A 24,180-nucleotide genomic window follows, 5' to 3' on the forward strand; every position below is an offset into this window, starting at 1 on the left:
CTTCTGACGTCATACAACAATAGGCGTTGTCAAGACGTTGATAACGTCGGATCAAAACAAATTGTGAATGCGTAGAAAAAGATATAGTTCCTTACATTTTCTACTTCAATTTTATGAAAAAAGCCATTTGCCAATGTAATAAAAAGAATAACTAATCAAAGAATTCAAATATCGAAAAATATTCAACTCGTGACCGAACAACACTGATAATTAACTCATGCGCTACGCGCATTCGTGAATTAATGTGTTGTTCGGTCACTCGTTGAATATTTTTCTCGATTAGTTATTCTATAAATATTTACCCTGTTTTTGCATATTATGCAAAAACTAGAAAAAGTTAGAAAAACTGAAAACTTTAAAAAATGATTCGCAATGCAATGTCAACAAAAAATCCCCCAGATATTAGTCATGAATTATATTTTATTCTGTTAGTGTTGGAGAGTGGCCATTGTTGAAAATGCACATAGATCCAGGCGAGGCACAAAAGAAAAAAAAATATATATTCGCTAGATTCATGGTTTATGTCCGACGGTTAAAACCTTGGTTCCGTAGAAACAGATTGATCAATTTCACTCTGATGGTTCAGCTTTTAAGAAACATAACCTACATTCGGCAATACATTACTTGAGTCTTGTAAGTTGTTATACTGTTTTGCTTTATTCTTCTTTATAGTAATATGCCACAGCATGACCTCGTAACCCTTTAGTTTGAAGATGTAAAGGATTAACATAATAATTGTTGCCAGCGATACAGCCAGTAAAATTCCAAGAACAATATCAACTGATCCGTTGTTGCTTTTACAACCTTCTTGTAAGCCTAGAAAAAAAAGACGAAAAGAAAAAAAAAAGATGTGGCATATGCTTATATTTCATTAAGATGGCTTTAATACTGATTGTTTCCAAATAAAACTAAAAATGTTCGGAAAAAGTTATAGCTAGATAGTTTAATATTCATACATTTTGCATGTTCCATTTTTATTAACGGATTCCTAAATTCATGAGAAAAATATTTCGGGACATTATATATAGATGATATTTTTTTATATACATTGTAGTTTTAATATCATGAATTTTTGAAATGAAGAATGAGCGCACACGGAACCCCCTTTCAAAAAAATATTTTGAAAAGATTTTAAACAGACCCTCACATATAACTAAAACCGAGATAATAAACACGCGTAATTTTCATTTTGCCTCACTGACTAGAAACAATACATCGTTACCCTTATTTGATAACAATGTCACAAAGGAAAGGATATGACATATATAAATGCAACAGAGCATTGAATTCTATGTCACGGTAAATGACCACTTGGGTTGTACTAAATAAGGGGAAGATATTGTGATATTGTGATGAAGATTTTGCAAACAAACTTTTATTCACACTGAAAATACATAATTGTAAGAAACATTTATTTCATATGTTAACTTGAAATTTCCTTCGCTTTTGAACTGCGTAGGAGCTTTTGACCGAATTTAAAAACATATACAAAACATAAAAACAATCGAAGATATAAACAACCTGTAATACAAAGTTGAATCTTACATATATAGCATGCAATAAAAATTTAGCAACAAATTTAGAATGAAGTAAAACATTCTTTACCTACATTAAAATTTAAAATTTAGGTTAAAAATATGGTAACTATTTAAATAAACAGATTACTTTTAAAAATCAAATAAAAAGTTTAGAACTATAGTACATGCTTTGAGATCTAGAAATTTTAAAGAACAGAATATTTTCAACATGAATTTATTATCCAACTTCTGGGAATATGTGTCAGAAATTAAAATTTAAATATATAAAAATTCGTGAAGAAATACATCAATACTAGTTCAAAGCAACAAAAAAGCAACATAAATAATAAACAGCTCAAGAGTTATCTGCAAGCAGAACAGCGACATTCCAAACCGTTCCAGGACTGAACAAGACTTTTAAAATGTGAAAAACTATTTTCAGTCCTGAAATGGTTTGGAAGGCTGTTTCATAAAGTTGCGGCAGCAAAGCATGAATGAATGCATGAATTAATGTGTAAATGTTAGTAAATATTTTAAACACAACATATAGTATAGTACTAATATAATAGCTGTACTCTTGTGATAAATTGTTACGGTAACAAACGAAAACAAAAATATTTCTTACGCGCACAAGATTTCATTATTTCGCATTAGGCCAAGATAGTCAAATTATATAACTCGCAATATTTGTCAAATTACATAATGACAATCCCTTAATAGGTTAAATTGTTTTTTTTTTCGGTAATTTTTTGTTATTTAGCTCCTTACTTATTCACGTATATGTATCCTTGGTTTAACAGGTTTTGGGTTTGAGCGTTGCCGATGAAAGTAAATAGAGAACACCGCTTCGGACTCACCAAATTGAAAAAGTTTTATTTTCAAGTAAAAAGTATGAAAGTAATAGCGTTTACCGACAAAAGGACGAAGACTATTTGTCCTCGATCGTGGAAATTCAATTTGTAATGTAATGTCTAATAACTGTTAAACTAGTATTTCCTGAAAATATTGTGATACCTGATGACATCGATGATTTAGTTGAGTCAGTTATCGATGCCTTTGTTGATGAATCAGTAATCGATGTCTTTGTCGTCGAATCGGTCATTGATGTCGGTTCAAAGACAGGAGGACCCGCAGTTCCATTGAAAACCTTCCTCATTGTTTGCATTATCGGGTATTTTCCATGCCCACATATGCCATGGAAATCATCGATGTCTATTGCCCATATCATACCTCCACCTAAACCATTGTCTATGATATACTTTGTCTGTAATAAAAAAAAAAAATTGATACTGATCTTTTATATTAACTGCTACATTTATTCACAAATAATCCAGACTCTCGAAGGCGAGTTAGACATACTGCATAGGAATTTTCCATCGCTGAAGACCCTACATATTTTTTGTCGTTGAATTATGTAAAAAAAAAATATGAATGTTTGCATTTTATTTGACATATGTATTATATTAATTTTCCACAAATTCCAGTATCTCAAAAGTAAATAAAAAGTCTAAAAGATGTGTAGCGAACTGTATGATTTCCAATAGAATAAATATCCTCAAAAGACCAAAGGCAAAGCATTTGAAAACTACAGACCACAGTATTACCATTCATCAACAATGAGAAAAACTCACACCGAATACTTAACTATGTCATGGCATAATAAAATTGAAACAATTCAAAAGGGAAAATCAACGATCTGATTTATATGTAGAGAATCAACGAAAGACTCTTATCGCCGATATCAACCAATGATGACAACTCGGTTACAGACTGACGTTTGTGACAGATATAAAAGAATGAAGTGGGTTTGAACAAGTTTGCGAGTGCTTAGCCCATCCCTAATCTGGCCTTGCGGTCATAAAAGACTCAGATCTCAACCAATCAAAATACTGGATTTGGTGGTTCGAGCACAAGTTTTGTACTCCGGGTACAAAGTTTTATTACCGAGGGTCCTGGATCTGTGTATGTTGGCCTCTAGATGTCGTTTTGATTATTTTTGTCGTTTGGTTGCTGTCACAATGACATAAAACCAACATCTCTTTTTATTCATATTACGAAAGACGCAAAGTACCGATCTGAGAGGAATAACAGTTATTGAAACCTAAAAAACAGTTGTCAAATTATTTATCAATCAGTACACTTCTGAAGATATATGATATATAACAAACGTCATAAACAGTCTGAGAAAATCATGACATTGTTCAGTGCCAAAATTAAAGTATCGACACGCCTAATGAACATGAGACATAGTGTTAACATTTGGATTATAATACATGTTTAGAAATGTATTTAAATTCTCCCTCGCCATGCTCGTCCGAATTTAAAGAATTTTTTACTAAATTCCTTAGTATAAATAAGACAAAGCCGTAACATGGATTTGGTTGCTCGCAGTTACTTGTTCTTTTCTCTTGCAAACAATGTTTGATAACGTTATAATCAAATATAATTCAATAACAATTTGTCCAACACATCATTATATTAAATGTAAATAAATATAAACTCTATATAATCCACATTAATAAATATGAAAATAAACGACTTATTGTACGTTGTAGTTAATGTGAGCACATTCGATGAACTGACACATCAACACATTCTTTAAACAGTATAATGAAACCCCCACCCATTGAACCGTCAAAGTATTTCGCATAAATTTATTACCCATATACCTAATTCCAAAATAACAAGAACCCGTTTACGACTTCTCTATTCAATTTTGAACATATAAATAATATAGCTATATTAAACACAGGGGAAATCACTAAAACACGAAAAGAAATATATTAAACTGTTGTTTCTCTTTTTGTCGTTTTTCGTTTACTGCCTTTGAATTGTGAGTTTCTTTTTGACTTATGATATTTGAATGTCCCTTTTGGCATCTTCCGCCTCATTTAAAAAAAAAATCAGTGTTACAGGTGATACCACTAAAGACATTATTAAAAGTTTCTACTGCAATGTTAAAGTGATTTTTATTAAAGGGGCACTAGCTACAAAAATATAAAAAATCTTAAATAGGATTTTTTTTGTTCAATCATTAATGAAAGTGAAATAGTGAAATATAATAATTCGCTTTTAGCAGCAAGTATGGTTCAATTTTGACAAAATAAGCTAAGAAATATTGAAGATTAATTATTCTCTTGCAAGTGAATAATTCGACCTCATTGAATCCTTATTCATGTGAACTTCAATTCAACCCCTTAGCTAGAGATGGATAACGCACGAATCGTGCGTGATTAGTCATTTAAAGGAAAAGAATGTCAACATTGAAAGTGAAACAAAGGTAAATCATTTGATTGACTGATTCGATTAACAAAAATTCATTCTTATACAGGTAAAAACGATGATTAATATATATTTTTAATTTATCATATGAAATAAAATAGACGTAGAAAAATCCAATTGCACGAGTTCGCTTAATCTATTTATATCTATATTTATGTTTATATACCTTATATGGCCATCGGAGGTTTTCGGAGGTCAACTCGATAGTTAATTAGATGGCGTCTAGACTAAAATACACACGAAACGAAGCTACATATTATCGAACCGATGCTCTGTAAATTGTTTATTCTAGACTTTTAATAATTTGGATAAATGTTTTACATTGTTATAAATCAAATATGAGAATTTGAGTCAAATCAGTACACATGAATTTTACAGCTAGTGCCCCTTTAAAAGTACAAGTTCAGATGGATGATATCTTTATTTACCGGTAAAAATAAAGAATGTGATATTCCGTTTATAATAAGAAACAGCTTCAGTCGATCTTCTAATCCAAATATATGAAGATATGGGAAATTTGTTTTTAAGTTTCCCCGACAATACTCTACGGTGTATTTTGAATTTGCTGTATGCACGGGTCATAATCACACCTGAACTTCGTCATTATACAGGGATTGACACTTCTAAATTCTATCATTGACCAAAAAAAAAAAATATATCTACAAGTAGTTTCAGGTTGTAGTAAGAAAACCAGAACGGATCAAAACAGAAAGCAGAGAAAATGACAATACGAATACTAAAAATCCAGGCTGAAAATAAGGTAGGAACTTACAATCAGTCACGGACCCGTGATGTCGCGGGTGAGTTCTAGTTATATTTATCTTAAGGACCCATTGTACATTGCTGCAGTGTAATAAAAGAAATCTTAGTTATTTACAGCAGTAATGATATAATTAGCTGTTCTTATAAATGGAAATAATACGGATCATACCTCAGTCAAACATGTGATTCATAAAAATACAGGATTAAGTCTTCAATAAAAGGACGCAATGGTGCCGATAGGAATACCTACAACCTCTCGATAATTATAAAGGACGTAATGGTGCCAATAGGAATACCTACTACCTCTCGATAATTATAAAGGACGTAATGGTGCCAATAGGAATACCTACTACCTGTCGATAATTATAAAGGACGCAATGGTGCCAATAGGAATACCTACTACCTCTCGATAATTATAAAGGACGCAATGGTGCCAATAGGAATACCTACTACCTGTCGATAATTATAAAGGACGCAATGGTGCCAATAGGAATACCTACAACCTAACGATAATTATAAAGGACGCAATGGTGCCAATAGGAATACCTACAACCTGTCGATAATTATAAAGGACGCAATGGTGCCAATAGGAATACCTACTACCTGTCGATAATTATAAAGGACGCAATGGTGCCAATAGGAATACCTACAACCTGTCGATAATTATAAAGGACGCAATGGTGCCAATAGGAATACCTACAACCTGTCGATAATTATAAAGGACGCAATGGTGCCAATAGGAATACCTACAACCTGTCGATAATTATAAAGGACGCAATGGTGCCAATAGGAATACCTACAACCTGTCGATAATTATGCCGAAACGTGCGTAGATGTTATCCAGGAGAACATATACAGCTTTAATCATATCGTCACAGTTAGTAAACTACTTCATTATATTTCATTAAAAGCACAATAGCATAAAAACTAAAATCACAGTAGTAGCTATACATATATATAGTACATTTAACATGCTTAGCTAAAAATCAGTTTATGATTTCTTACGGCTGATTTCAGCTATGATTTTCTTCGTGAAGTTTTCCACAAAAATACTGACATTGGCCCTATTTTGTTGATTTTTTCTCCTGAAGTATACTGGTTATGATGATCAACTTAAATACCACACTCATACCACATTTATTTATATTAAAAGAAGACTTGTACCTTACGGTATATAATGTCAGATACGTAAATGATAGTGTCAAGCTAAAACATTGATGTTTGTTTTAAACTCTTCAGTATAGCCATGAAAACCTTTCAACGCCTTTTATGATTGAAAACAAGTGCTGTTTTTTTTTATTTAACTAGTTACTTCTTAAATTTCCCGTGAATTTGTGTGCATCCACCCTGCACTTCCATGATTTTACAATTTTCTCAAAAATACATTTCGTTTTTAAATGCACGTTTGATTTTTAAATTTTACCTTTATTTCAATGCTTTTAGGATTATCAAAACCAACCCATTGATCGCCTTTATAGGCATATGGTACTTGTTGATCTCCTAACCAACCTTCCGTCCATCCATGACTGTTGATATTGGTACAGATCTGTGGAAAAAAAGATTGAGTTGCGAGATAGGTATGAAGTTACAACCTCTTCAAACAAGGATTGTTCTTTATATAGGAATCCAAAAATGTGATATGATTGCCAATGAGACAACTATCCATAAAAGAGACAATCGTCCTGGACATGCATGTAATATTTACATTGCTAATAGTTGTATTTTGTTATTAAAATTTGATATGTCCTTTTAGATATAACGTAACGTATCAACTTTATATTAAGGCATTGTTTGATACCATACCTCATAGTACGATTGGAATCCTTTTTCTCGGGTATATGTTCCAGCTGTACCTGGACCAGTGGTAGGAGCACCAAATCCTGTCTCAGCTATGTTTCTTAATGTAAAAGATCTTCCATAGGTTGCCATTCCCACAATCAGTTTATGTTTCGGTGTTCCTCCATTCAACCACATCTTAACAGCAAAATCCTTCAAACAGAAACATTTATTGACTAAACACCTCTGACATTAATATGTTGTACTGTTTGTATGCTGCCTTTTAAATGTAAATATATAAAAAAATGATTTTCATATTCTGAGAAGCAATATTACCTTGACCTCTTTCTTGTCAGGGTAAAGTTTATCATGTTATCAGCACAGAATTTAGTCAAATATTTCGATCAGTGATAGGCGCGAGTGCAGATAAAAAAGGGAACCAAACACTTAGTCTACCCTTTTCATTTACTAATTCTTATTCATTTTCAGGTTTGACTTCACCTAGATGTGTCAGATGTGAAGAAAATTACGGATATGTTTATAGAGGAACCTGGTATCATTAGTAGTACTTCCTGACCACTCATCTTGCTTTGTTCTTGTGTAGCTCAGTCTTTTGATTTCTACACAGGCAAATTTTGCTAACGTGAAATTCACCTCTAACGAGCTTACATGTGAAACTAACGTGAATATTTTCACGTGAATTTTACATGAATTGATTTTCATATGAATCTCATGTGAAATGTGTCACGTGAACTTACCAAAAAAAGCCAGGTATTTTTCATGATTATAATTAACTTTGAAAATTTAGATGTTATTTGAAAAACATTATTTTGAAAGCTCATGTTGTAGTCACGTGAAATTCACGTGAGTTTTACATGAGATTCACTTGAAACTCACATGAGTTTATGGAGTATTTTGTAGACTCGTTTGTCTTTTCGTCGGTTTTGGTTTTCTCTTGCCATGGCGTTGTCAGGTTTTCTTCGACTTATAAATTGTGAATGTCACCTTGACATCTTCTGTCTTTTATGTTCACAGTTAAGTTAAGAGAAAATTAAATTCCAATAATTTTACATCTGATCTGTACTTGTAAGGGCGGAAATCTTATATATTGATTTGTCTTTTTTGAGGTGTATTATTTCGTATTCGTTTTTGTGTTTTCTGATATGCAATACAATCATTATTGTTCATTGTGACAATGAACCTATATACTCACTACATTAATGGCCTCGTTTGGAGCCAAACAAATGTAAAACGGACCTATATACTTACTACATTAAAGGCCTCGTTTGGAGCCAAAGATTCATATAAAGGACTGTTATGTTGTGTAACGCTGTTATAATCACTGAATAAATCGTATGACATGAGATTGATGAAATCTAAATGTCTGAAATAGAATGGAATACAATAAAAACGTATTTTAATGATATTAACAGTACATATTTTAGTAAACACAGAGATTATTATTATTTACCGTCCAAGAACTACACTAATGAAATTACACAAACAAAGGAATCAACAGGAAGATACCAAATGCGATATTCAAAACTCATAAGTCGAAGACAAACTGACAACGCCATGGCAACAAATGAAAATGACAAAAAGACAAACAACACTCTACAAAACACAACATAGAAAACTAAAAACTGAGCAAAAGGAACCACATAAAAAAGGGGGGGGGGGGGGGGTGACCACAGGTGCTTCAGAAGAACAAGCAGATACTGCCACACATTTGTATCCGTCGTATAACCCTATCATGTAAGTACATATTCGGTGATAGTTCTTCAGAAGAACAAGTAGATACTGCCACACATTTGTCACCGTCGTACTACTCTTGTCATGTAAGTACATATTCGGTGATAGTTCTTCAGAAGAACAAGCAGATACTGCCACACATTTGTCACCATCGTATTACTCTTGTCATGTAAGTACAAGTTGATACTGCCATACATTTGTCACCGTCGTATTACTCTTGTCGTTTAAGTACATATTCGGTGATAGTTCTTCAGAAGAACAAGCAGATACTGCCACACATTTGTCACCATCGTATTATTCTTGTCGTGTAAGTACAAGTAGATACTGCCACACATTTGTCACCGTCGTATTATTCTTGTCATGTAAGTACAAGTAGATACTGCCACACATTTGTCACCGTCGTATTACTCTTGTCATGTAAGTACATATTCGGTGATAGTTCTTCAGAAGAACAAGTAGATACTGCCACACATTTGTCACCGTCGTATTACTCTTGTCATGTAAGTGCAATTTGATACTGCCATACATTTGTCACCGTCGTATTACTCTTGTCGTTTAAGTACATAATCGGTGATAGTTCTTCAGAAGAACAAGCAGATACTGCCACACATTTGTCACCATCGTATTATTCTTGTCGTGTAAGTACAAGTAGATACTGCCACACATTTGTCACCGTCGTATTATTCTTGTCATGTAAGTACAAGTAGATACTGCCACACATTTGTCACCGTCGTATTACTCTTGTCATGTAAGTACATATTCGGTGATAGTTCTTCAGAAGAACAAGTAGATACTGCCACACATTTGTCACCGTCGTATTACTCTTGTCATGTAAGTACATATTCGGTGATAGTTCTTCAGAAGAACAAGCAGATACTGCCACACATTTGTCACCGTCGTATTACTCTTGTCGTGTAAGTACATATTCGGTGATAGTTCTTCAAAAGAACAAGCAGATACTGCCACACATTTGTCACCGTCGTATTGCTCTTGTCGTGTAAGTACAAGTAGATACAGCCACACATTTGTCACCGTCGTATTACTCTTGTCATGTAAGTACATATTCGGTGATAGTTCTTCAAAAGAACAAGCAGATACTGCCACACATTTGTCACCGTCGTATTACTCTTGTCGTGTAAGTAGAAGTAGATACTGCCACACATTTGTCACCGTCGTATTACTCTTGTCATGTAAGTACATATTCGGTGATAGTTCTTCAAAAGAACAAGTAGATACTGCCACACATTTGTCACCGTCGTACTACTCTTGTCATGTAAGTACAAGTAGATACTGCCACACATTTGTCACCGTCGTATTACTCTTGTCGTGTAATTACATATTCGGTGATAGTTCTTCAGAAGAACAAGTAGATACTGCCACACATTTGTCACCGTCGTATTTCTCTTGTCATGTCAGTACATATTTGGTGATAGTTCTTCAGAAGAACAAGTGGATACTGCCACATATTTGTCACCGTCGTATTACTCTTGTCATGTTAGTACATATTCGGTGAACGTTCTTCAGAAGAGCAAGTAGATACTGCCACACATTTGTCACCGTCGTATTACTCTTGTCGTGTAAGTACATATTCGGTGATAATTCTCATTCTGTGATGTCACATTAGAGGGCGTATTTTTGGTAAAGACAGTTTGAACAAATCCGGCGTCATCGATGAAACAGATAATCCTTAACGGATAACCAATCCCTTCCTTGTTAACATCAACCCTATATCACGGAAATCATGATCAGAAACGCAAGCATTGGAATATCGTATCCAATTGGAGATATATATAATCAATATGCAAATTCGCTACATAAAAAAAGCAGGTTTATAATTGGAAAGCTGAAATCATCTATTTTGTCATAAAGGTTTGTTCTCAACTGACCCCTTATTTTCAATTTCTATATGTAGGTTAAGATATGAAGGATATCTTAATGTATCTATGGTATCCTTTATCTCAAGTTCGAGTGAAATTTAAATAAAAAACAAATACTTATAAATAATCTTTGTACAACATGATCGTGTAAAATGTTCGCAATATTTTAAAACTTTCACGATTCATAATATCCTAAATACGGACATTTATATCGTTTATAACCATATCAGACTTTGGAAATAAAACTGCAAATGTAGGCCCTACGCTGTACTTTTATCGCGAAATGATAAAATAATAAAATAATAAAATAACTTATTTTTGATGAACATTTTTAATTGTAACTTTGCATAGATGCAGAGTTCCGAGAGATTAGATGCAATACGTTATTTGACATTTCTTGCTTCGTCGCCTCCTCTCGTTCTTCCTCTCATTCTTTACATTTAAAAGTATCTTTTTAAATGTTCTGTTTCTAATGATAAGTAATCATTTGTACGACTTATCTGTATATGTTCTTATGCAAAACAGATTGAGTTTTTTTATTCTGTTTAATTTTTTTTTTTTTTTTTTTTGGGGTTTTTTTTTGCAATAAATTCTTATCTAAGATGCATGCCGTTTCCCCGTGAAATTTTGTTTTGAAAGTAGAAATCCAAATTATAGAAACGCAGGATAATGTGTGAAAATACGTGAAACTGTACCTCTATAAATGCAATTCCGTTAAGAAACCCATTCGTTTAAAAATGGTCGCCGTAAAACGCCGTTAGCAAAATAGCAAAAGGAAATTTATATGGAAAAGAATACGGATAGAATTTAGAGAAAAAATCCATACAAGCAGATGAGATGTCAACACTAAATGTGTACTCGGTTAAGACGAAATAAAATCATTCAGATCCCGTTACATATTTTTTTGTCAATTCCATTCTGAAATAAATTATTTCCTCGAAATTTACAATCAAACGATTCATTAAAAAAACCGTGGCCTCACTATAAATGAATGATCGGTGCTTTGATGAAGGTAAATCAAGAAAAGTGCTTCAAACGCAAACATATTATACATATTTTCATCAACCTTTGTTATTCAAACGGCCGAGGGTATTTGCAGTCTTACAAGGAGTTTTTTTAACAAGTATACAAGTATGTATGTAAAAAAAGTGTTGGTATTTCTTTGTGTTTATAAATGGAGACGTGGGATATATTTTATAAGACAGCAACTGGCCAATTAACGACACACAAAACCAAAGACATCTAGATAACCCGTAACTAATGCCAGATTGACGAGTATTTTTTTTACTGCTTATTTGTAGTTTTAGAAAAGATTCTAAAGTCCCTTGAATTGGAAAGTTAATAAGTATATTCAGCATGGCAAGTATCAAATCTTTCAAATTATAATGTTCACAACAATAGTAAGATGTTGATTATAACAGTAACATATTTCAGTCACCTAGTACATATTTGTTAAAGTCTTTAAACTTCTTGTATTTCAGGAGAAAACTCAAAATTTTATGAAATAAGGAGATGTGGTATGATTACCAATGAGACAACTTTCCATCAAATACCAAATAATATAGATGTTAGCTTGGTTACATTGCACTATGAACTGCTTATTGAAAAAGATATTTTGTCACCAAATACTTTATAAAATAGAACATCATCATATACGCTAATACCTATTTTTTCTCCCTCGAGAAAATGCTTGGAGCGTATGTGCCGCACTTGGTATATAGGGTTTATACGGCTAATTTCTTAGGACTACAGTTATTAAGCTTCTACCTGGTTTTAGTACATATACTTAAGGTGCGCATATTGTCAGGATATTAGTTTGTTTTTAAAAGAAAATGACAGGTTGCTGAATTAGGTATTTTGATGAATTATAAAGGCACACAAAGTCTCAGGGTGGACTTGGATACTTCATGGTGTTAAAATACTCATATCTACGGATATGAACGTAGATAACTTATATTCTCAAGCTTTTTTTTTGTATAATTTTCCACGAATGACAGAATGTGGAACTTTGCCTTTTTGAGTGAAATTTTGCATACTGTTTGAAAGGCTTGTCCGATTAACTACGCACACAACTCACACGTTTACACCATACAGAGTTTACTATATTTAGAATATGCATTTTATCTTTCTTTATAATTTTCTCAACTAACAGAATGTTTAATCCTTTATTGACGGGTGCGTCAAATGTGTTTTTTAAACACAACTATTTCAAATTGTATTGTATCGTCCTGAACATGCATGACATATTTGCCACTGGACGTTAAGCAACCATCAATCAATCAATTTTAATTGTACTTTAACATCACTATTTACTTAATCAAATTTTTGAAGCACTTGATGCAGCGGGGGCATCACATTTGCCTAGTTTCTTAGGGTTAAGTTGAAGATTCATGTTTGAAAAGATAATTGTGCACCCAGTTAAGACGAAATAAAATTAAATCAGTGGAATGTTATATTGAATTAAGGACACACCAAATTAATTTCTAGTTCTTCGGACCCTTTCCTTTGAAAAGGGGTAGCGAGAGAACGAAATTTTTTCATTTGTTTTTTTTCTAAATTTGGTTTTTGGCAGGCGAAATAATTTTTTACTAGAGCGATATTATTTTTGAAATATTTTTTTTTTAAAAATCTATGAAAAGAATTTTAAGCAAGCGAGCGATTCGAAATTTACATAGTTTTGGTGCTTGATATTTTATATATCTCATATCCTAGTTCTTATACTACCATACTTTGCTTCTCAATTTGTTCTCTGACACCTCGTTGAATCTTTTCACATCATTTCCAAGTATAAAATGGTTAACTTGTAGCAAAACCTACAACTTTGTTTAGTCTGATCAAATATATATAATCCTGCTGAACATGACAAAGTGCAACAGCTTTGAACAGGCATGCATCCATGTTTAAAGTAGTTATAATTGATGCATAGTATGTTGTTTTAAATGAAAGTATGCAAAGCCTAAATGCATGTATAAAGCTTGTATATACAACTATAAATATTTGTGTATACAACAAGCTGACAATTAATAAAGGACTGTCCTTCAAAAACCACACCAATTTATACAATTCAAATGAACCTGCCATATACTATATACTAACTAAACAAAAGGAACATTTCAATACATTCCACTTAAGTCATTGCTTTCCTGTAGAATTTAATGACAATCACATTTATGTATCTATGCATGTGGATATTGCTCTGTGCTGAAGGCCATATCGTTAACTAGTTGCAAACCTCAAAAAATTTGGAAGGTTGTCTCATTCATGACATTCATACAAATTCTTATTTTTAGAAGATTTTGTAAATTGTAAAGATGGATTAATGTGTTAAATTCAATTACCACATAAACATTCTTGTCAAATTCCATACTTTTAACTATAGTATACATAATTGTTTCGGGGTCAGCTGAAGCCAGCCTCTGGGTGCGGGATTTTCGTGCTTCGTTTAAGACCCATTGGTGGCCTTGGGCTGTTTTCTGCTATTTGGTTGGGTTTCTGTCTATTTGACAAATTCCCCATTTCCATTCTCAATTTCTTTTTGATTTAACTTTGTAATGATACTAGCAAATATAAATAAAAGATTGAAAAAATTCAAAGAAAAACCTTTATTCTAAAACAGATAAAAAAAGAAAACAATATAATAGTTGCGGTGCCATTTCAATTCATGTACCATCAGCTTTGGGATTCTCTTTTATTCTTATGCATGTTATATTGTCATAATTTAAATCTTTCAATTCGGTGGCGTCGTTGCTTTGTCGTTTGATCTTGATAGGTATACGGTAAATCATTCAAGGATATTACTACACCAAGCATGAGTCGAGTAATTCACTTAGTGGGACACCCCTTACAATATCACTGAAAGTTTTAGCTGGTTTTTCTGCTGATTGAATCTTGAAGAAAATATTTGGTGGTAGTAGGTTCCAATCTTTAATTGTGTTTGGTATGAAGCAGAATTTTGATTTGTCTGGTTTTGTTTTGTCAGTCTCAGGAAATGTTTAGGGTCTGGTGCCGGCTCTACCAGCCGACAATTTTGTCACACCAGCAAAACCGAAACAAACAAACAAAGCCAAAGTATATTCAAACTGTGAAACAGACAATATTATTGAACGGCAAATAATCAATAACACCAGAGGGCTTAAAGTACCAGACAGCAACAAGCCACAGTATAAACATTCATTTTTCGTGGAAACAACTATTCATTGGAACCAACTACCAGATAAAGTTGTGCATGCAGGTTCAGTAGAGGCATTTAAGACCGCCCTACAAGAACACCGCCCATAAATAAAGGAAACAGTAGTATACCGCTGTTCGAAAACTCATAAATCGATAGAGATAAAAACAAATCCGGGTTACAAACTAAAACTGAGGGAAACGCATCAAATATAAGAGGAGAATAACGACACAACAAAAACACAACATTAAAATGTAACACACACAGAAACGAACTATAATATAACAATGGCCATTTTCCTGACTTGGTACAGGACATTTTAAGAAAAAAATGGTGGGTTGAACCTGGTTTTGTGGCATGCCAAACCTCCCGCTTTTATGGCAACGTCAAACACAACACCAAAACGACAACCTCACATGACAGGACCACAATACAAATAAATGGGAGAACATATAGGACAAAGAAACACACGAATAATAGCTAACAAAAGGTACTAGGCTTAAAATTCAATACGCCAGACGCGCGTCTTGTCCACACAAGACCAACCAGTGACGCTCAGATGAAAAAAGTTTGAAAGCCAAAACAAGTACAAAGCTGAAGAGCACCGAGGACCAAACTTCCAAAAAGTTGCGCCCAACACGGCCAAGGTTTTCTGCCTGGGACAAGAACGTCCTTATCATTTAGAATAATTTATAATTTTGCAAACAGTAAATTTTATAAAATGACTATATAATAGATATTAAAATGATATAACCAAAGTGGGGACTAACTACAGAATAAAAACGGATACATTACATAAAACAACTTAATCCAACACATAAAAAAATAAACAGCCGATTAAGCCAAAGCCTCAACGCACAAAGTGACGTCACATTTGAAATTCTAAAAAAACACACAAAGTGACGTCACAAATTTGTAAAAATATTTCCCAAAAATAAGATAGGATAAGGATTGATTAAAGATTAGATTTGTAATACTGACATTACATTTATTAATAACAATGAAAATTACAATACTTATTAATATCAAATGGTAGTAATTAGATAATTAATTGTATTATCTAGCTATGTCGGTGTTTCTTCTGAATCAAACTGTAAACCAAATATATCGTATACATTTTGTTGAACCAAACTAAAATCTAATAAATGAAGGGGGTGATTAATTTTCTCTACCATAACACACGAACATAACAGAAAAGACGTTAAGACATTTGACAAAATCCGATGAGAACAACAAATATAACATCAAAATAAAATACATGAATTTGGGATAGAAAGGTATCGTGACACGTCTTATAGCAATGCGGTTTCACACTCAGCAAAACAGTCACAATCGGGAATAAGTTACGTTCGGTAATTAAAAGATCAGACGACGTAATGACAAACCACAATCTAACACGTGGTAAAAATGTCCTTAGTTAGTTTGGACAAAGACGCATCGTATGGATCAACCAATTGGTGATGGTGTCCGTAAAATTTACGGAGTGTCATTTTTAATCTGTCCTCCTCATAACTTTGTTGGAGCAGTTCCTGCGTAAGGAGCACACTCCTGTATATGAAGTCCGTGTGAACAAGCACGAGAATAACGTATCAATTGAGATATGTAAACACCATACGAAGGAGCAGAGGGTATGTTACTGCTGAGAAATGGGAAATTGATAATTGGGAAGTTGAAATCGTCCCGTTTATCATAGATTTTCGTGTGAAGTCGTCCATCTGTGTCAATATTGAGGAAAAGATCAAGGTATGAAGCAGTCCTTCTAGTATCAGTAGTATCCTTAATTTCAAGTTCACTGGGATATATGAGATGTAAGTATTGGCTGAAATATGGGCTATTCAATGATAGAACATCATCAATATATCGGAAAGTAAAATTAAAGAATTTCGCAAGGTGCTTTTTCTTTTTGTCTTTTAGAAGGTTCTGAATGAATTATGTTTTATACGAGTACAAAAACAAATCGGCCAGTAGGGGTGCACAATTAGTTTCCATTGGAATACCGACTGTCTGTTGAAATATAAATCCTCCAAACTCAACAAATATATTGTCGATCAAAAAGTCCAGCATTTTGATAATATCTTCTTCAGTATATTTTCTGGTAGATTCAGTGTGGTTTTTCACAAAATATGAATTATTGTAACCCAAAACAAGAAATTTGTATCTACGCTTCCCATTTTTATAGAAAAAGCTCTGTTTAATGAGATGGTGAAGTCGATCTTTCAACTGAGCATGGGGAATAGTAGTGTAAAGCGTAGAAAAATCAAAAGTCTTTATGTTGCTGCAAAATTGCAGTAGATCTTTCGAATTTTTGAGAATCCACATCTGATTAACACCACTGGCGCTCTTCTCCACCGTGTATAAAAGCCTTAATATGATTCTACACGTACCAATACAGATACAGATAATGCATGTTCTTGGTTGTCCTAGATATTTTTTTCAGTTGATCAGATAGTAAATTGGCTTCTTTGTGTATGACTTTGCAGAAGAGGATATTATCTGTTTTGGGTTCGACGATCTTTTAGGGATGGTAGTTGCAGCTGGTCTAAAAATTGCTGTCATATTTTCTGTGTCGTCATTGTAGTTTGATGTTATGAATGTTTGTGCATGTTGTGGTCTTGCACGGAGCACTTCCAACAAATCGCTTAAAAAATTGTCCAAATCATATTCTACTGATGTGTTTGCCTGCGTTACCACTGTAACTACAAATAGTCCCCACTCATGTCTTACGTTATGAATGCTTATCATACTAAATTTGGCAATAATATTGTAACAACAACGTTGTGAATGTTAGATCTAGATCGCTTTTAATGTCAACTTCCGTGTCTGTATGGTGTTACTTTCAAACGCACAACTGATTAAAATTTTTGTTTCATAAATTTAGAGACCTCTGAGTAAAAATAACGTTAGTCTGTATTCAGTTACGTCGCACGTGTTCAGTCAAATTCTAAGCGTATTGGTCAACTTTGAAGAAATTTATCTAAAAAACAAGGATGGTGATATGTGTTTCTATACATGCTTGGATTCAGTATACAACCCTGGATATTATGTTAGTTTTTGGTTTTTCTCCGTATAAAAGAACATAGCCATCCATTGAAAAATCTAATAAAATAGGTGAAAAAAGGACATTTTCCCTATAGATCTATGTAAATTCGTCGCCAAAATTGACGTTTTCTTATGAAAATTACAAAAAAAAAAAAAAAAAAATGGTGACCCCTATATTTTATTTTATATTCCGATGTAACTCGAATCAAAATACAAGTGTGCCAAAAATTTTAAAAATCGGGAAATATGCCATTTGGTATCGTGTTACCTTAACGTAGTAACCAACTTTGAGTGGATTTGTGAAAAGAAATCATCCATAAAGTGGAAAGTGGAGTTAAAGGATATTGCAAGTTTGTTTTCGTTCTTAACAAGACGCTATTGCAAGGATTTTGTCTCATATGAATAAAGGAACTATTTGGAAAGAACAGGAGCACAGTTGTTTCCCATAAAAATGTTTTGTTTGTTGAAAAAAACCACGTACTCCGAAAGTAACAAATATGTTATCAATACAAAAAATGAATCCTTTTGACGATGTCAGTTTCAGAGAATTTTTTGTTTGAATCAGAGTGTTTTTATTATTACTAAGTATGATTTATCCCCTCCCAAAACAAGATAGAATATATTGTATATAAACATATAATCATATTAGAAAGTAAAATAACAAAAACAAAAATCGAACACCAAAGGAAATTTCAAAACGGAAAGTCCTTTATCAAATGGCAAAATCAAAAGCTCAAACACATCAAACGAATATAAAATTAGTTTAACCTGGGTAATTAAAATGAATGATACACCAATAAAGAATGTACGTACGTGTAGTTACTGAAATCTACATTTGGTTACTGTTTTTGTACTGGGACAATTAATCTCTTCTTAGCCATGGTAACGGAAAATGAGTGCAAAACTTCGAAAATTGCATTGAATATCTGAAAAAAACTATTTATTAACAAAGAAAAGCATTACTATACGCTTTTAAGGAAGTTGGTATGATAAACCGAAAGTCTTACTTTGCTATTTTGTCGATTTCATAAGCACTTTCAATAGTAGATTTACCGGCTGCCACAGCGGCTGTCAACAGAAGACGTGATCTCCCGGAAATCAACACTTCATTGTCGTACTTTGTACGTAATGTCTGGAATATAAAACAATAGATATATAATTTGCTGCCTATGCATAGAGTTCTTTTAAAATTCCATCACCTATAAGAGTTTTAAATATTCAAACTTCATTTGGAATTCAAAGTTGGATTTAGTTTATTAGGGTTTTTACTCCCTCAGGCAAAGTTGATCTTAGATAGATTTGGGTTTTTTTTAGGTCCTTTTTTTGTCACATTGCTCTTCAACTGTTTCGGTTCTTATACATCCTTGGCTTTCAAATATTTGGCTTTGAGCGTTCCTGATGAAGGTAAATTCAGAAAAGCGCGTCGGACGCATGCAATTTATAACGTGTTGTTTTTAATTCTTATTAATACAAATGTATGTATTGCACGATTCTTATATTTTCAAAATTCTGCTTTCCTAAAACGTTTACAAAATTATTGGTCTATTCAAAACCTAGATTATCATATCTGTTTGTCAGTTTTGAGGGTTGTATGTCACTTGCAAATCTTTAGACATTAGATGTGTAGTATGCACGTACACACTTGTTTGATTAAATCAGGTTACATAAAAAGCAATGACTTCCTAATTAGATTTTGGATAAAACAATGACCATGAATAATTTAAAACAATAATTTGAAATAATTGATTTTTCATACCATATCAAAATTCGTCAATAAAACTGATATATTTGTTTTTGCATAATTACTTTTACCTTAACTAACTGAGTAAACTTCTGTTTATCTTCGGGAGGACTTCCTCTGTTGGCAGGATATTCCCAGTCAAGATCAAGACCATCAAAACCATTAGCTCTAAGGAATGTCATTGAATTTATGACAAATCCGTCTATATTTGATTGAGTTGCTACCATCTTGGTGAAAGGTGCACTTCCATGATTCCATCCCCCGATAGCTAACAGTATCTTTAAGGCAGGGTTTTTAATTCGGACATCACGGATCATTTCAAACTGACCTTTGGCTATTGAAACAAAATAAGTGAACACTGAACAACTTCGAATGAAAACAAAATTCGTGAAATAAGATAACATGATCACGTCAATATTGAAAGATTGTTCATTTTTTACTTTTGAAATATACCTTTTTTATATTCATTAATTATCTTTTGTTTGACACAAGGAATATAAAAATAACCAATTGCTCATATATACAAGGGTCAAACCCTATTTTTGTGAATTTAAAGCAATGCTCATGAAATGTTCTGAATAACTTACCCCACTCATTAATATCATTCCATTCATACGGTTCGATATTGTTTCCCACCACCTTGGCAAACGCATAGATAACGTGAGTACATAGATATGGATCTACATCACTAGCCATATACTTTCCGGTTCCAGGTCGATACTGTGCCCAGTTTGTAAAATAACAAACTCTTTTATAATTTCCCAAGACTGAAATGTATATTCCATATAAAATTAATTCGAATAAAATGTATACAATCGTTCACTCGAATTGGGAAGCCTGTTTCATTGCATATCCCGTGTTGAGTATCCTGCATGTAAATTATGCTTTGAGTAGGTTCATGTTGCTAAGTCATTTAGTTTTTATGTAGTGATTTGTGGACCTGGATATCTTTACCTCGTCTCGCACTTTGTCATGGTGTTGTCAAATTATCCTCGTCTAATGAAAAGTGAACGATCCCTTGGCATTCCCACCCTCTTTTTTTTTAATTCTTATCTTTCGAATTCTATAAAGTTGACTGTTTTTTTCAGACTGTTCGTTATGTCTTTACACTGAATCCGTTAGATATGGACTGATTGATATTTTGGTTTGTGCAAGCCTGGTTCACACATGTAATATACATTAAATCGGTACGTAAATTTGTTTTGTTTTTTGTTTTGTTTTGTTTCATACCGATGAGCAAAACTCTAACTGCGTCTTATAGTTTATCTTAATCTTTGCTGTTACAAATCTGTCCCTATCTCCCAAGGGACAGTTCAATGCTAAAAAACAAGTCTAACCCTGCAACATTCTTCATGTTCCAAGCCAGGATATAAGAAATAAAGAGATGTGACATGATTGTAATAAGGTAAATATCCAGAAAGACCAAATACCGTGTAGTTAAACAACAAATATAAAGAAACCACACTGCCTTCAACAGCAAAATCCATTCCGTATAGTAAGCTATAAATGACATCGACATACCAAAAAAAAAAAAAAAACACCAGATAAAACGAAAAAACCAAAACAGCCAGGCCCGACTTATAATAATAACATAAACACAAATATAATACACAGCAACCAAAACCCCTCTGGTGGATAGTTGTCTTATTGGCAATTATACAACATGTTCTATATATTTTATAAACGTTATATTTGTCAGATCAAAGACTAAAATATCAATCAGTACACATCCAACATTCAATGAATTTATTTAGTCGGAGAAAAACCTGACCTTGCATAATACCAAAATATAGGTATTGACAGATTGTAGAACTGTGAATGTGCATATGTATATAACAATAATATTTAGTATAGCTTAAATTTACTGATAACAAATCAAAATTTATATCAATAAAAACAATCTAAGTGTTGAATTGGTAATCTTTTAGAAATGATCGATAAGTTTACCCATATCGTATCTAAATTACATGTTACCGTATTTGCAACATGGCGTTTTACATTAGTCTGTTCATCCATAGAATAATTGATAGATAATTGTACATTTTTTAAAAATGTTCATAACTATTTGAAATTATATGGGATTTGTTTTAGGTTTTTATATATTCTAATTTTCACTACTTATTCAATCCGAATAAATGCAACAGTTCTTGACTGCGGTTTTGACAGAAATACTTGGTCAGATGTTTCATTTATTGTAATATTTTATAATTGTTGATTCTAAACCACAGTTTATTCAACCGTGTTAAATGGTCTGTAAAGCTGTCAAAAACGCCCAGAAGATTGCATATAAATATAAATTGTTTAACATAATACTCAAATTTGATCATTTTATTGTGACAAAATGTATAATTTCCAATGATCATCGTCCTTACTTTAAACAGACATTTTGATTAAAATAGATTTTATCTATATCTCATTTGTGTGCATATATTGTGGCTGGTAGACAAAATAACTTACCAGTTGACAACGGAAGTAAGAAAACTAGAAAAGTGTACCGATTCATCTGAAAGTGAAAGACTATATACATGTATATCGATATGAAAAATAATTATGATCCCGTTACACAAGCTTTAAAGATGGCTATGTTCATAAATCATTCTATTGTATAAACAGCTATTTACATCATTTCACCATAAGTTGAATTAAAGAATATAATACAAAATATTTATTTTCACGTCCTCAGATAAATTGTTCCTATAAAAACGGAAGAAAACGAAATATTGATTTGAAGATTTCCCTTTTTTTTGCGCGACATATAAACTTTATCAAAGATTAAAATAATCACTCTCCCTCTATAAACACCCCACAAGAACATTGTTAATTTTTGTAATGCCGTCAATGAGAAATGATTTACATTATCATAAACCCATCACAACTATTTGATGTAATGATAGAGAGTAAACGTATACGCATGCTATCCTAGCAAAACTTATATGAAATATCCTCGTATAATGTCAAAAAGAAACAATAACATGTACAAAAATATTTTACATGTTTTAACCATTTTATTAATAGTATTATCATACTCGTAAATAATCTTAATCTTACCACTATCCTGAAATGACATATGTAATTTTGAACTAAATAGTTGGTCTGTGTTCACGTCCAAGGAAACAGTTGATTTAAAAAATCCACTGGTTTATAATATATCCTTATATGGATCTTCGTTTTTTGTCTATATATAGGTGTCGTAATTCATTGTGAAAGATAACAAATTACTCTTAAACAATGTTTTATTTCCTTACATGAACTTTCGTTTCTTTTTTTGTTTCTATAATAAATCTATTCCCACTTATTGTATAGTAGCCAAACATAGTGTATGCAACAATAAAAGTCGCTAATTCGTATGACAACGCACAACGCTTGCCATTGAACTCTATAGGAAAAATATTTCCCCGTACAATTAGCACCTAAAAGAGAATTTCAGATTGAAAACAGTATATTGAATATAAAACAAATAAACGCTGATAGAATATTGTTTTATGAAAGAACATGAATTAGCTATAGGTTCAGAAATAAACAAAAGGAATATCCTTGTATTTTTTGGGACGAATAAGTGTTACCACCGTCAGCAAACGTTTAGTCATCAAAGATTAAATAGATTGTGCTATAATTCTTTTAAGCTAAGACAAACATAAAATAGCTCAAGAAATATAGTAGTATAATCAGCAAAATTACGACATACATTCAGTCGTCTACGTATGAAAAGTTTAAAATAAAGTTCAGCAGACTTATGACAAGCGGTCGATTGCCCATGTCTAGACAGTTTGTTATAAATTCAACACAAATATGACAAAAATAAGATCGTCTAAGTCTAGAAAAAATTAGAACATTTATATGACAAACGTTCAATCGCCAACGTCTAAACCGAATGACGTACAATTTAACAAAGTAATGACCCTTGTTATATTGCCAAGGATATCTAAATTGTCGCACCTTGTGGTAGAATTCAGAGGAGATATAGAAAATTACGATCACTTAAGTCTTGATAAACCATAGTACAATTCAACAGAATTATGACAATGCTAGATCACCCAGGTTCAAACAAATAGTAATAAAGTGTAGCAGATGTATGATGAATTAAAAACCGCCCAAGCATAGACAGATTAGAACAGAATTTTCAGAGCTTTGACAAACGTTTGATCGCCCAAGTCTAGACAGACTATACTAGACTTAATTAGATTTACGAAAACACTTTAGATCGCACTACTCAAGACATCGTTTAGTAAAATTCAGCAGAAGTATGCCAATCATTATATCAATCAA

At 32.7% G+C, this 24,180-nt stretch overlaps 2 protein-coding genes across 3 annotated transcripts in view; one reads left to right on the forward strand and one right to left on the reverse strand.

Annotated features, from left to right (window-relative positions):
* Nucleotides 1-24,180, forward strand: part of LOC127707552 (perlucin-like protein) — a 204,840-nt gene that overhangs the window by 131,223 nt on the left and 49,437 nt on the right. The window lies entirely within an intron of this gene.
* On the reverse strand, nucleotides 590-23,055 carry LOC127707543 (acidic mammalian chitinase-like). The gene is made up of 10 exons (XM_052212137.1): nucleotides 22,963-23,055; nucleotides 22,372-22,417; nucleotides 20,502-20,681; nucleotides 19,986-20,248; nucleotides 19,181-19,305; nucleotides 8,607-8,721; nucleotides 7,365-7,550; nucleotides 6,985-7,107; nucleotides 2,532-2,781; nucleotides 590-816 (listed from the first exon to the last, which is right to left on the reverse strand). Exons 2-10 carry the CDS (start codon nucleotides 22,415-22,417, stop codon nucleotides 590-592), a joined length of 1,515 nt encoding a protein of 504 aa, XP_052068097.1. The 5' UTR covers nucleotides 22,963-23,055.

The sequence above is a fragment of the Mytilus californianus genome, unplaced genomic scaffold, assembly GCF_021869535.1.
Source record: "Mytilus californianus isolate M0D057914Y unplaced genomic scaffold, xbMytCali1.0.p SCAF_7, whole genome shotgun sequence".
Lineage (NCBI taxonomy): Eukaryota > Metazoa > Mollusca > Bivalvia > Mytilida > Mytilidae > Mytilus > Mytilus californianus.

Bases quoted from the DNA above. Each gene is read 5' to 3' on its own strand.
- LOC127707543 (XM_052212137.1), bottom strand. From the start codon at position 22,417: ATGAATCGGTACACTTTTCTAGTTTTCTTACTTCCGTTGTCAACTG. The intron at 20,249-20,501 runs GTAAGTTATTCA...TTGTTTCAATAG, and splicing joins GAATGATATTAATGAGTGGG to CCAAAGGTCAGTTTGAAATG. The intron at 19,306-19,985 runs GTAAAAGTAATT...TTTATATTCCAG, and splicing joins AGTTTACTCAGTTAGTTAAG to ACATTACGTACAAAGTACGA.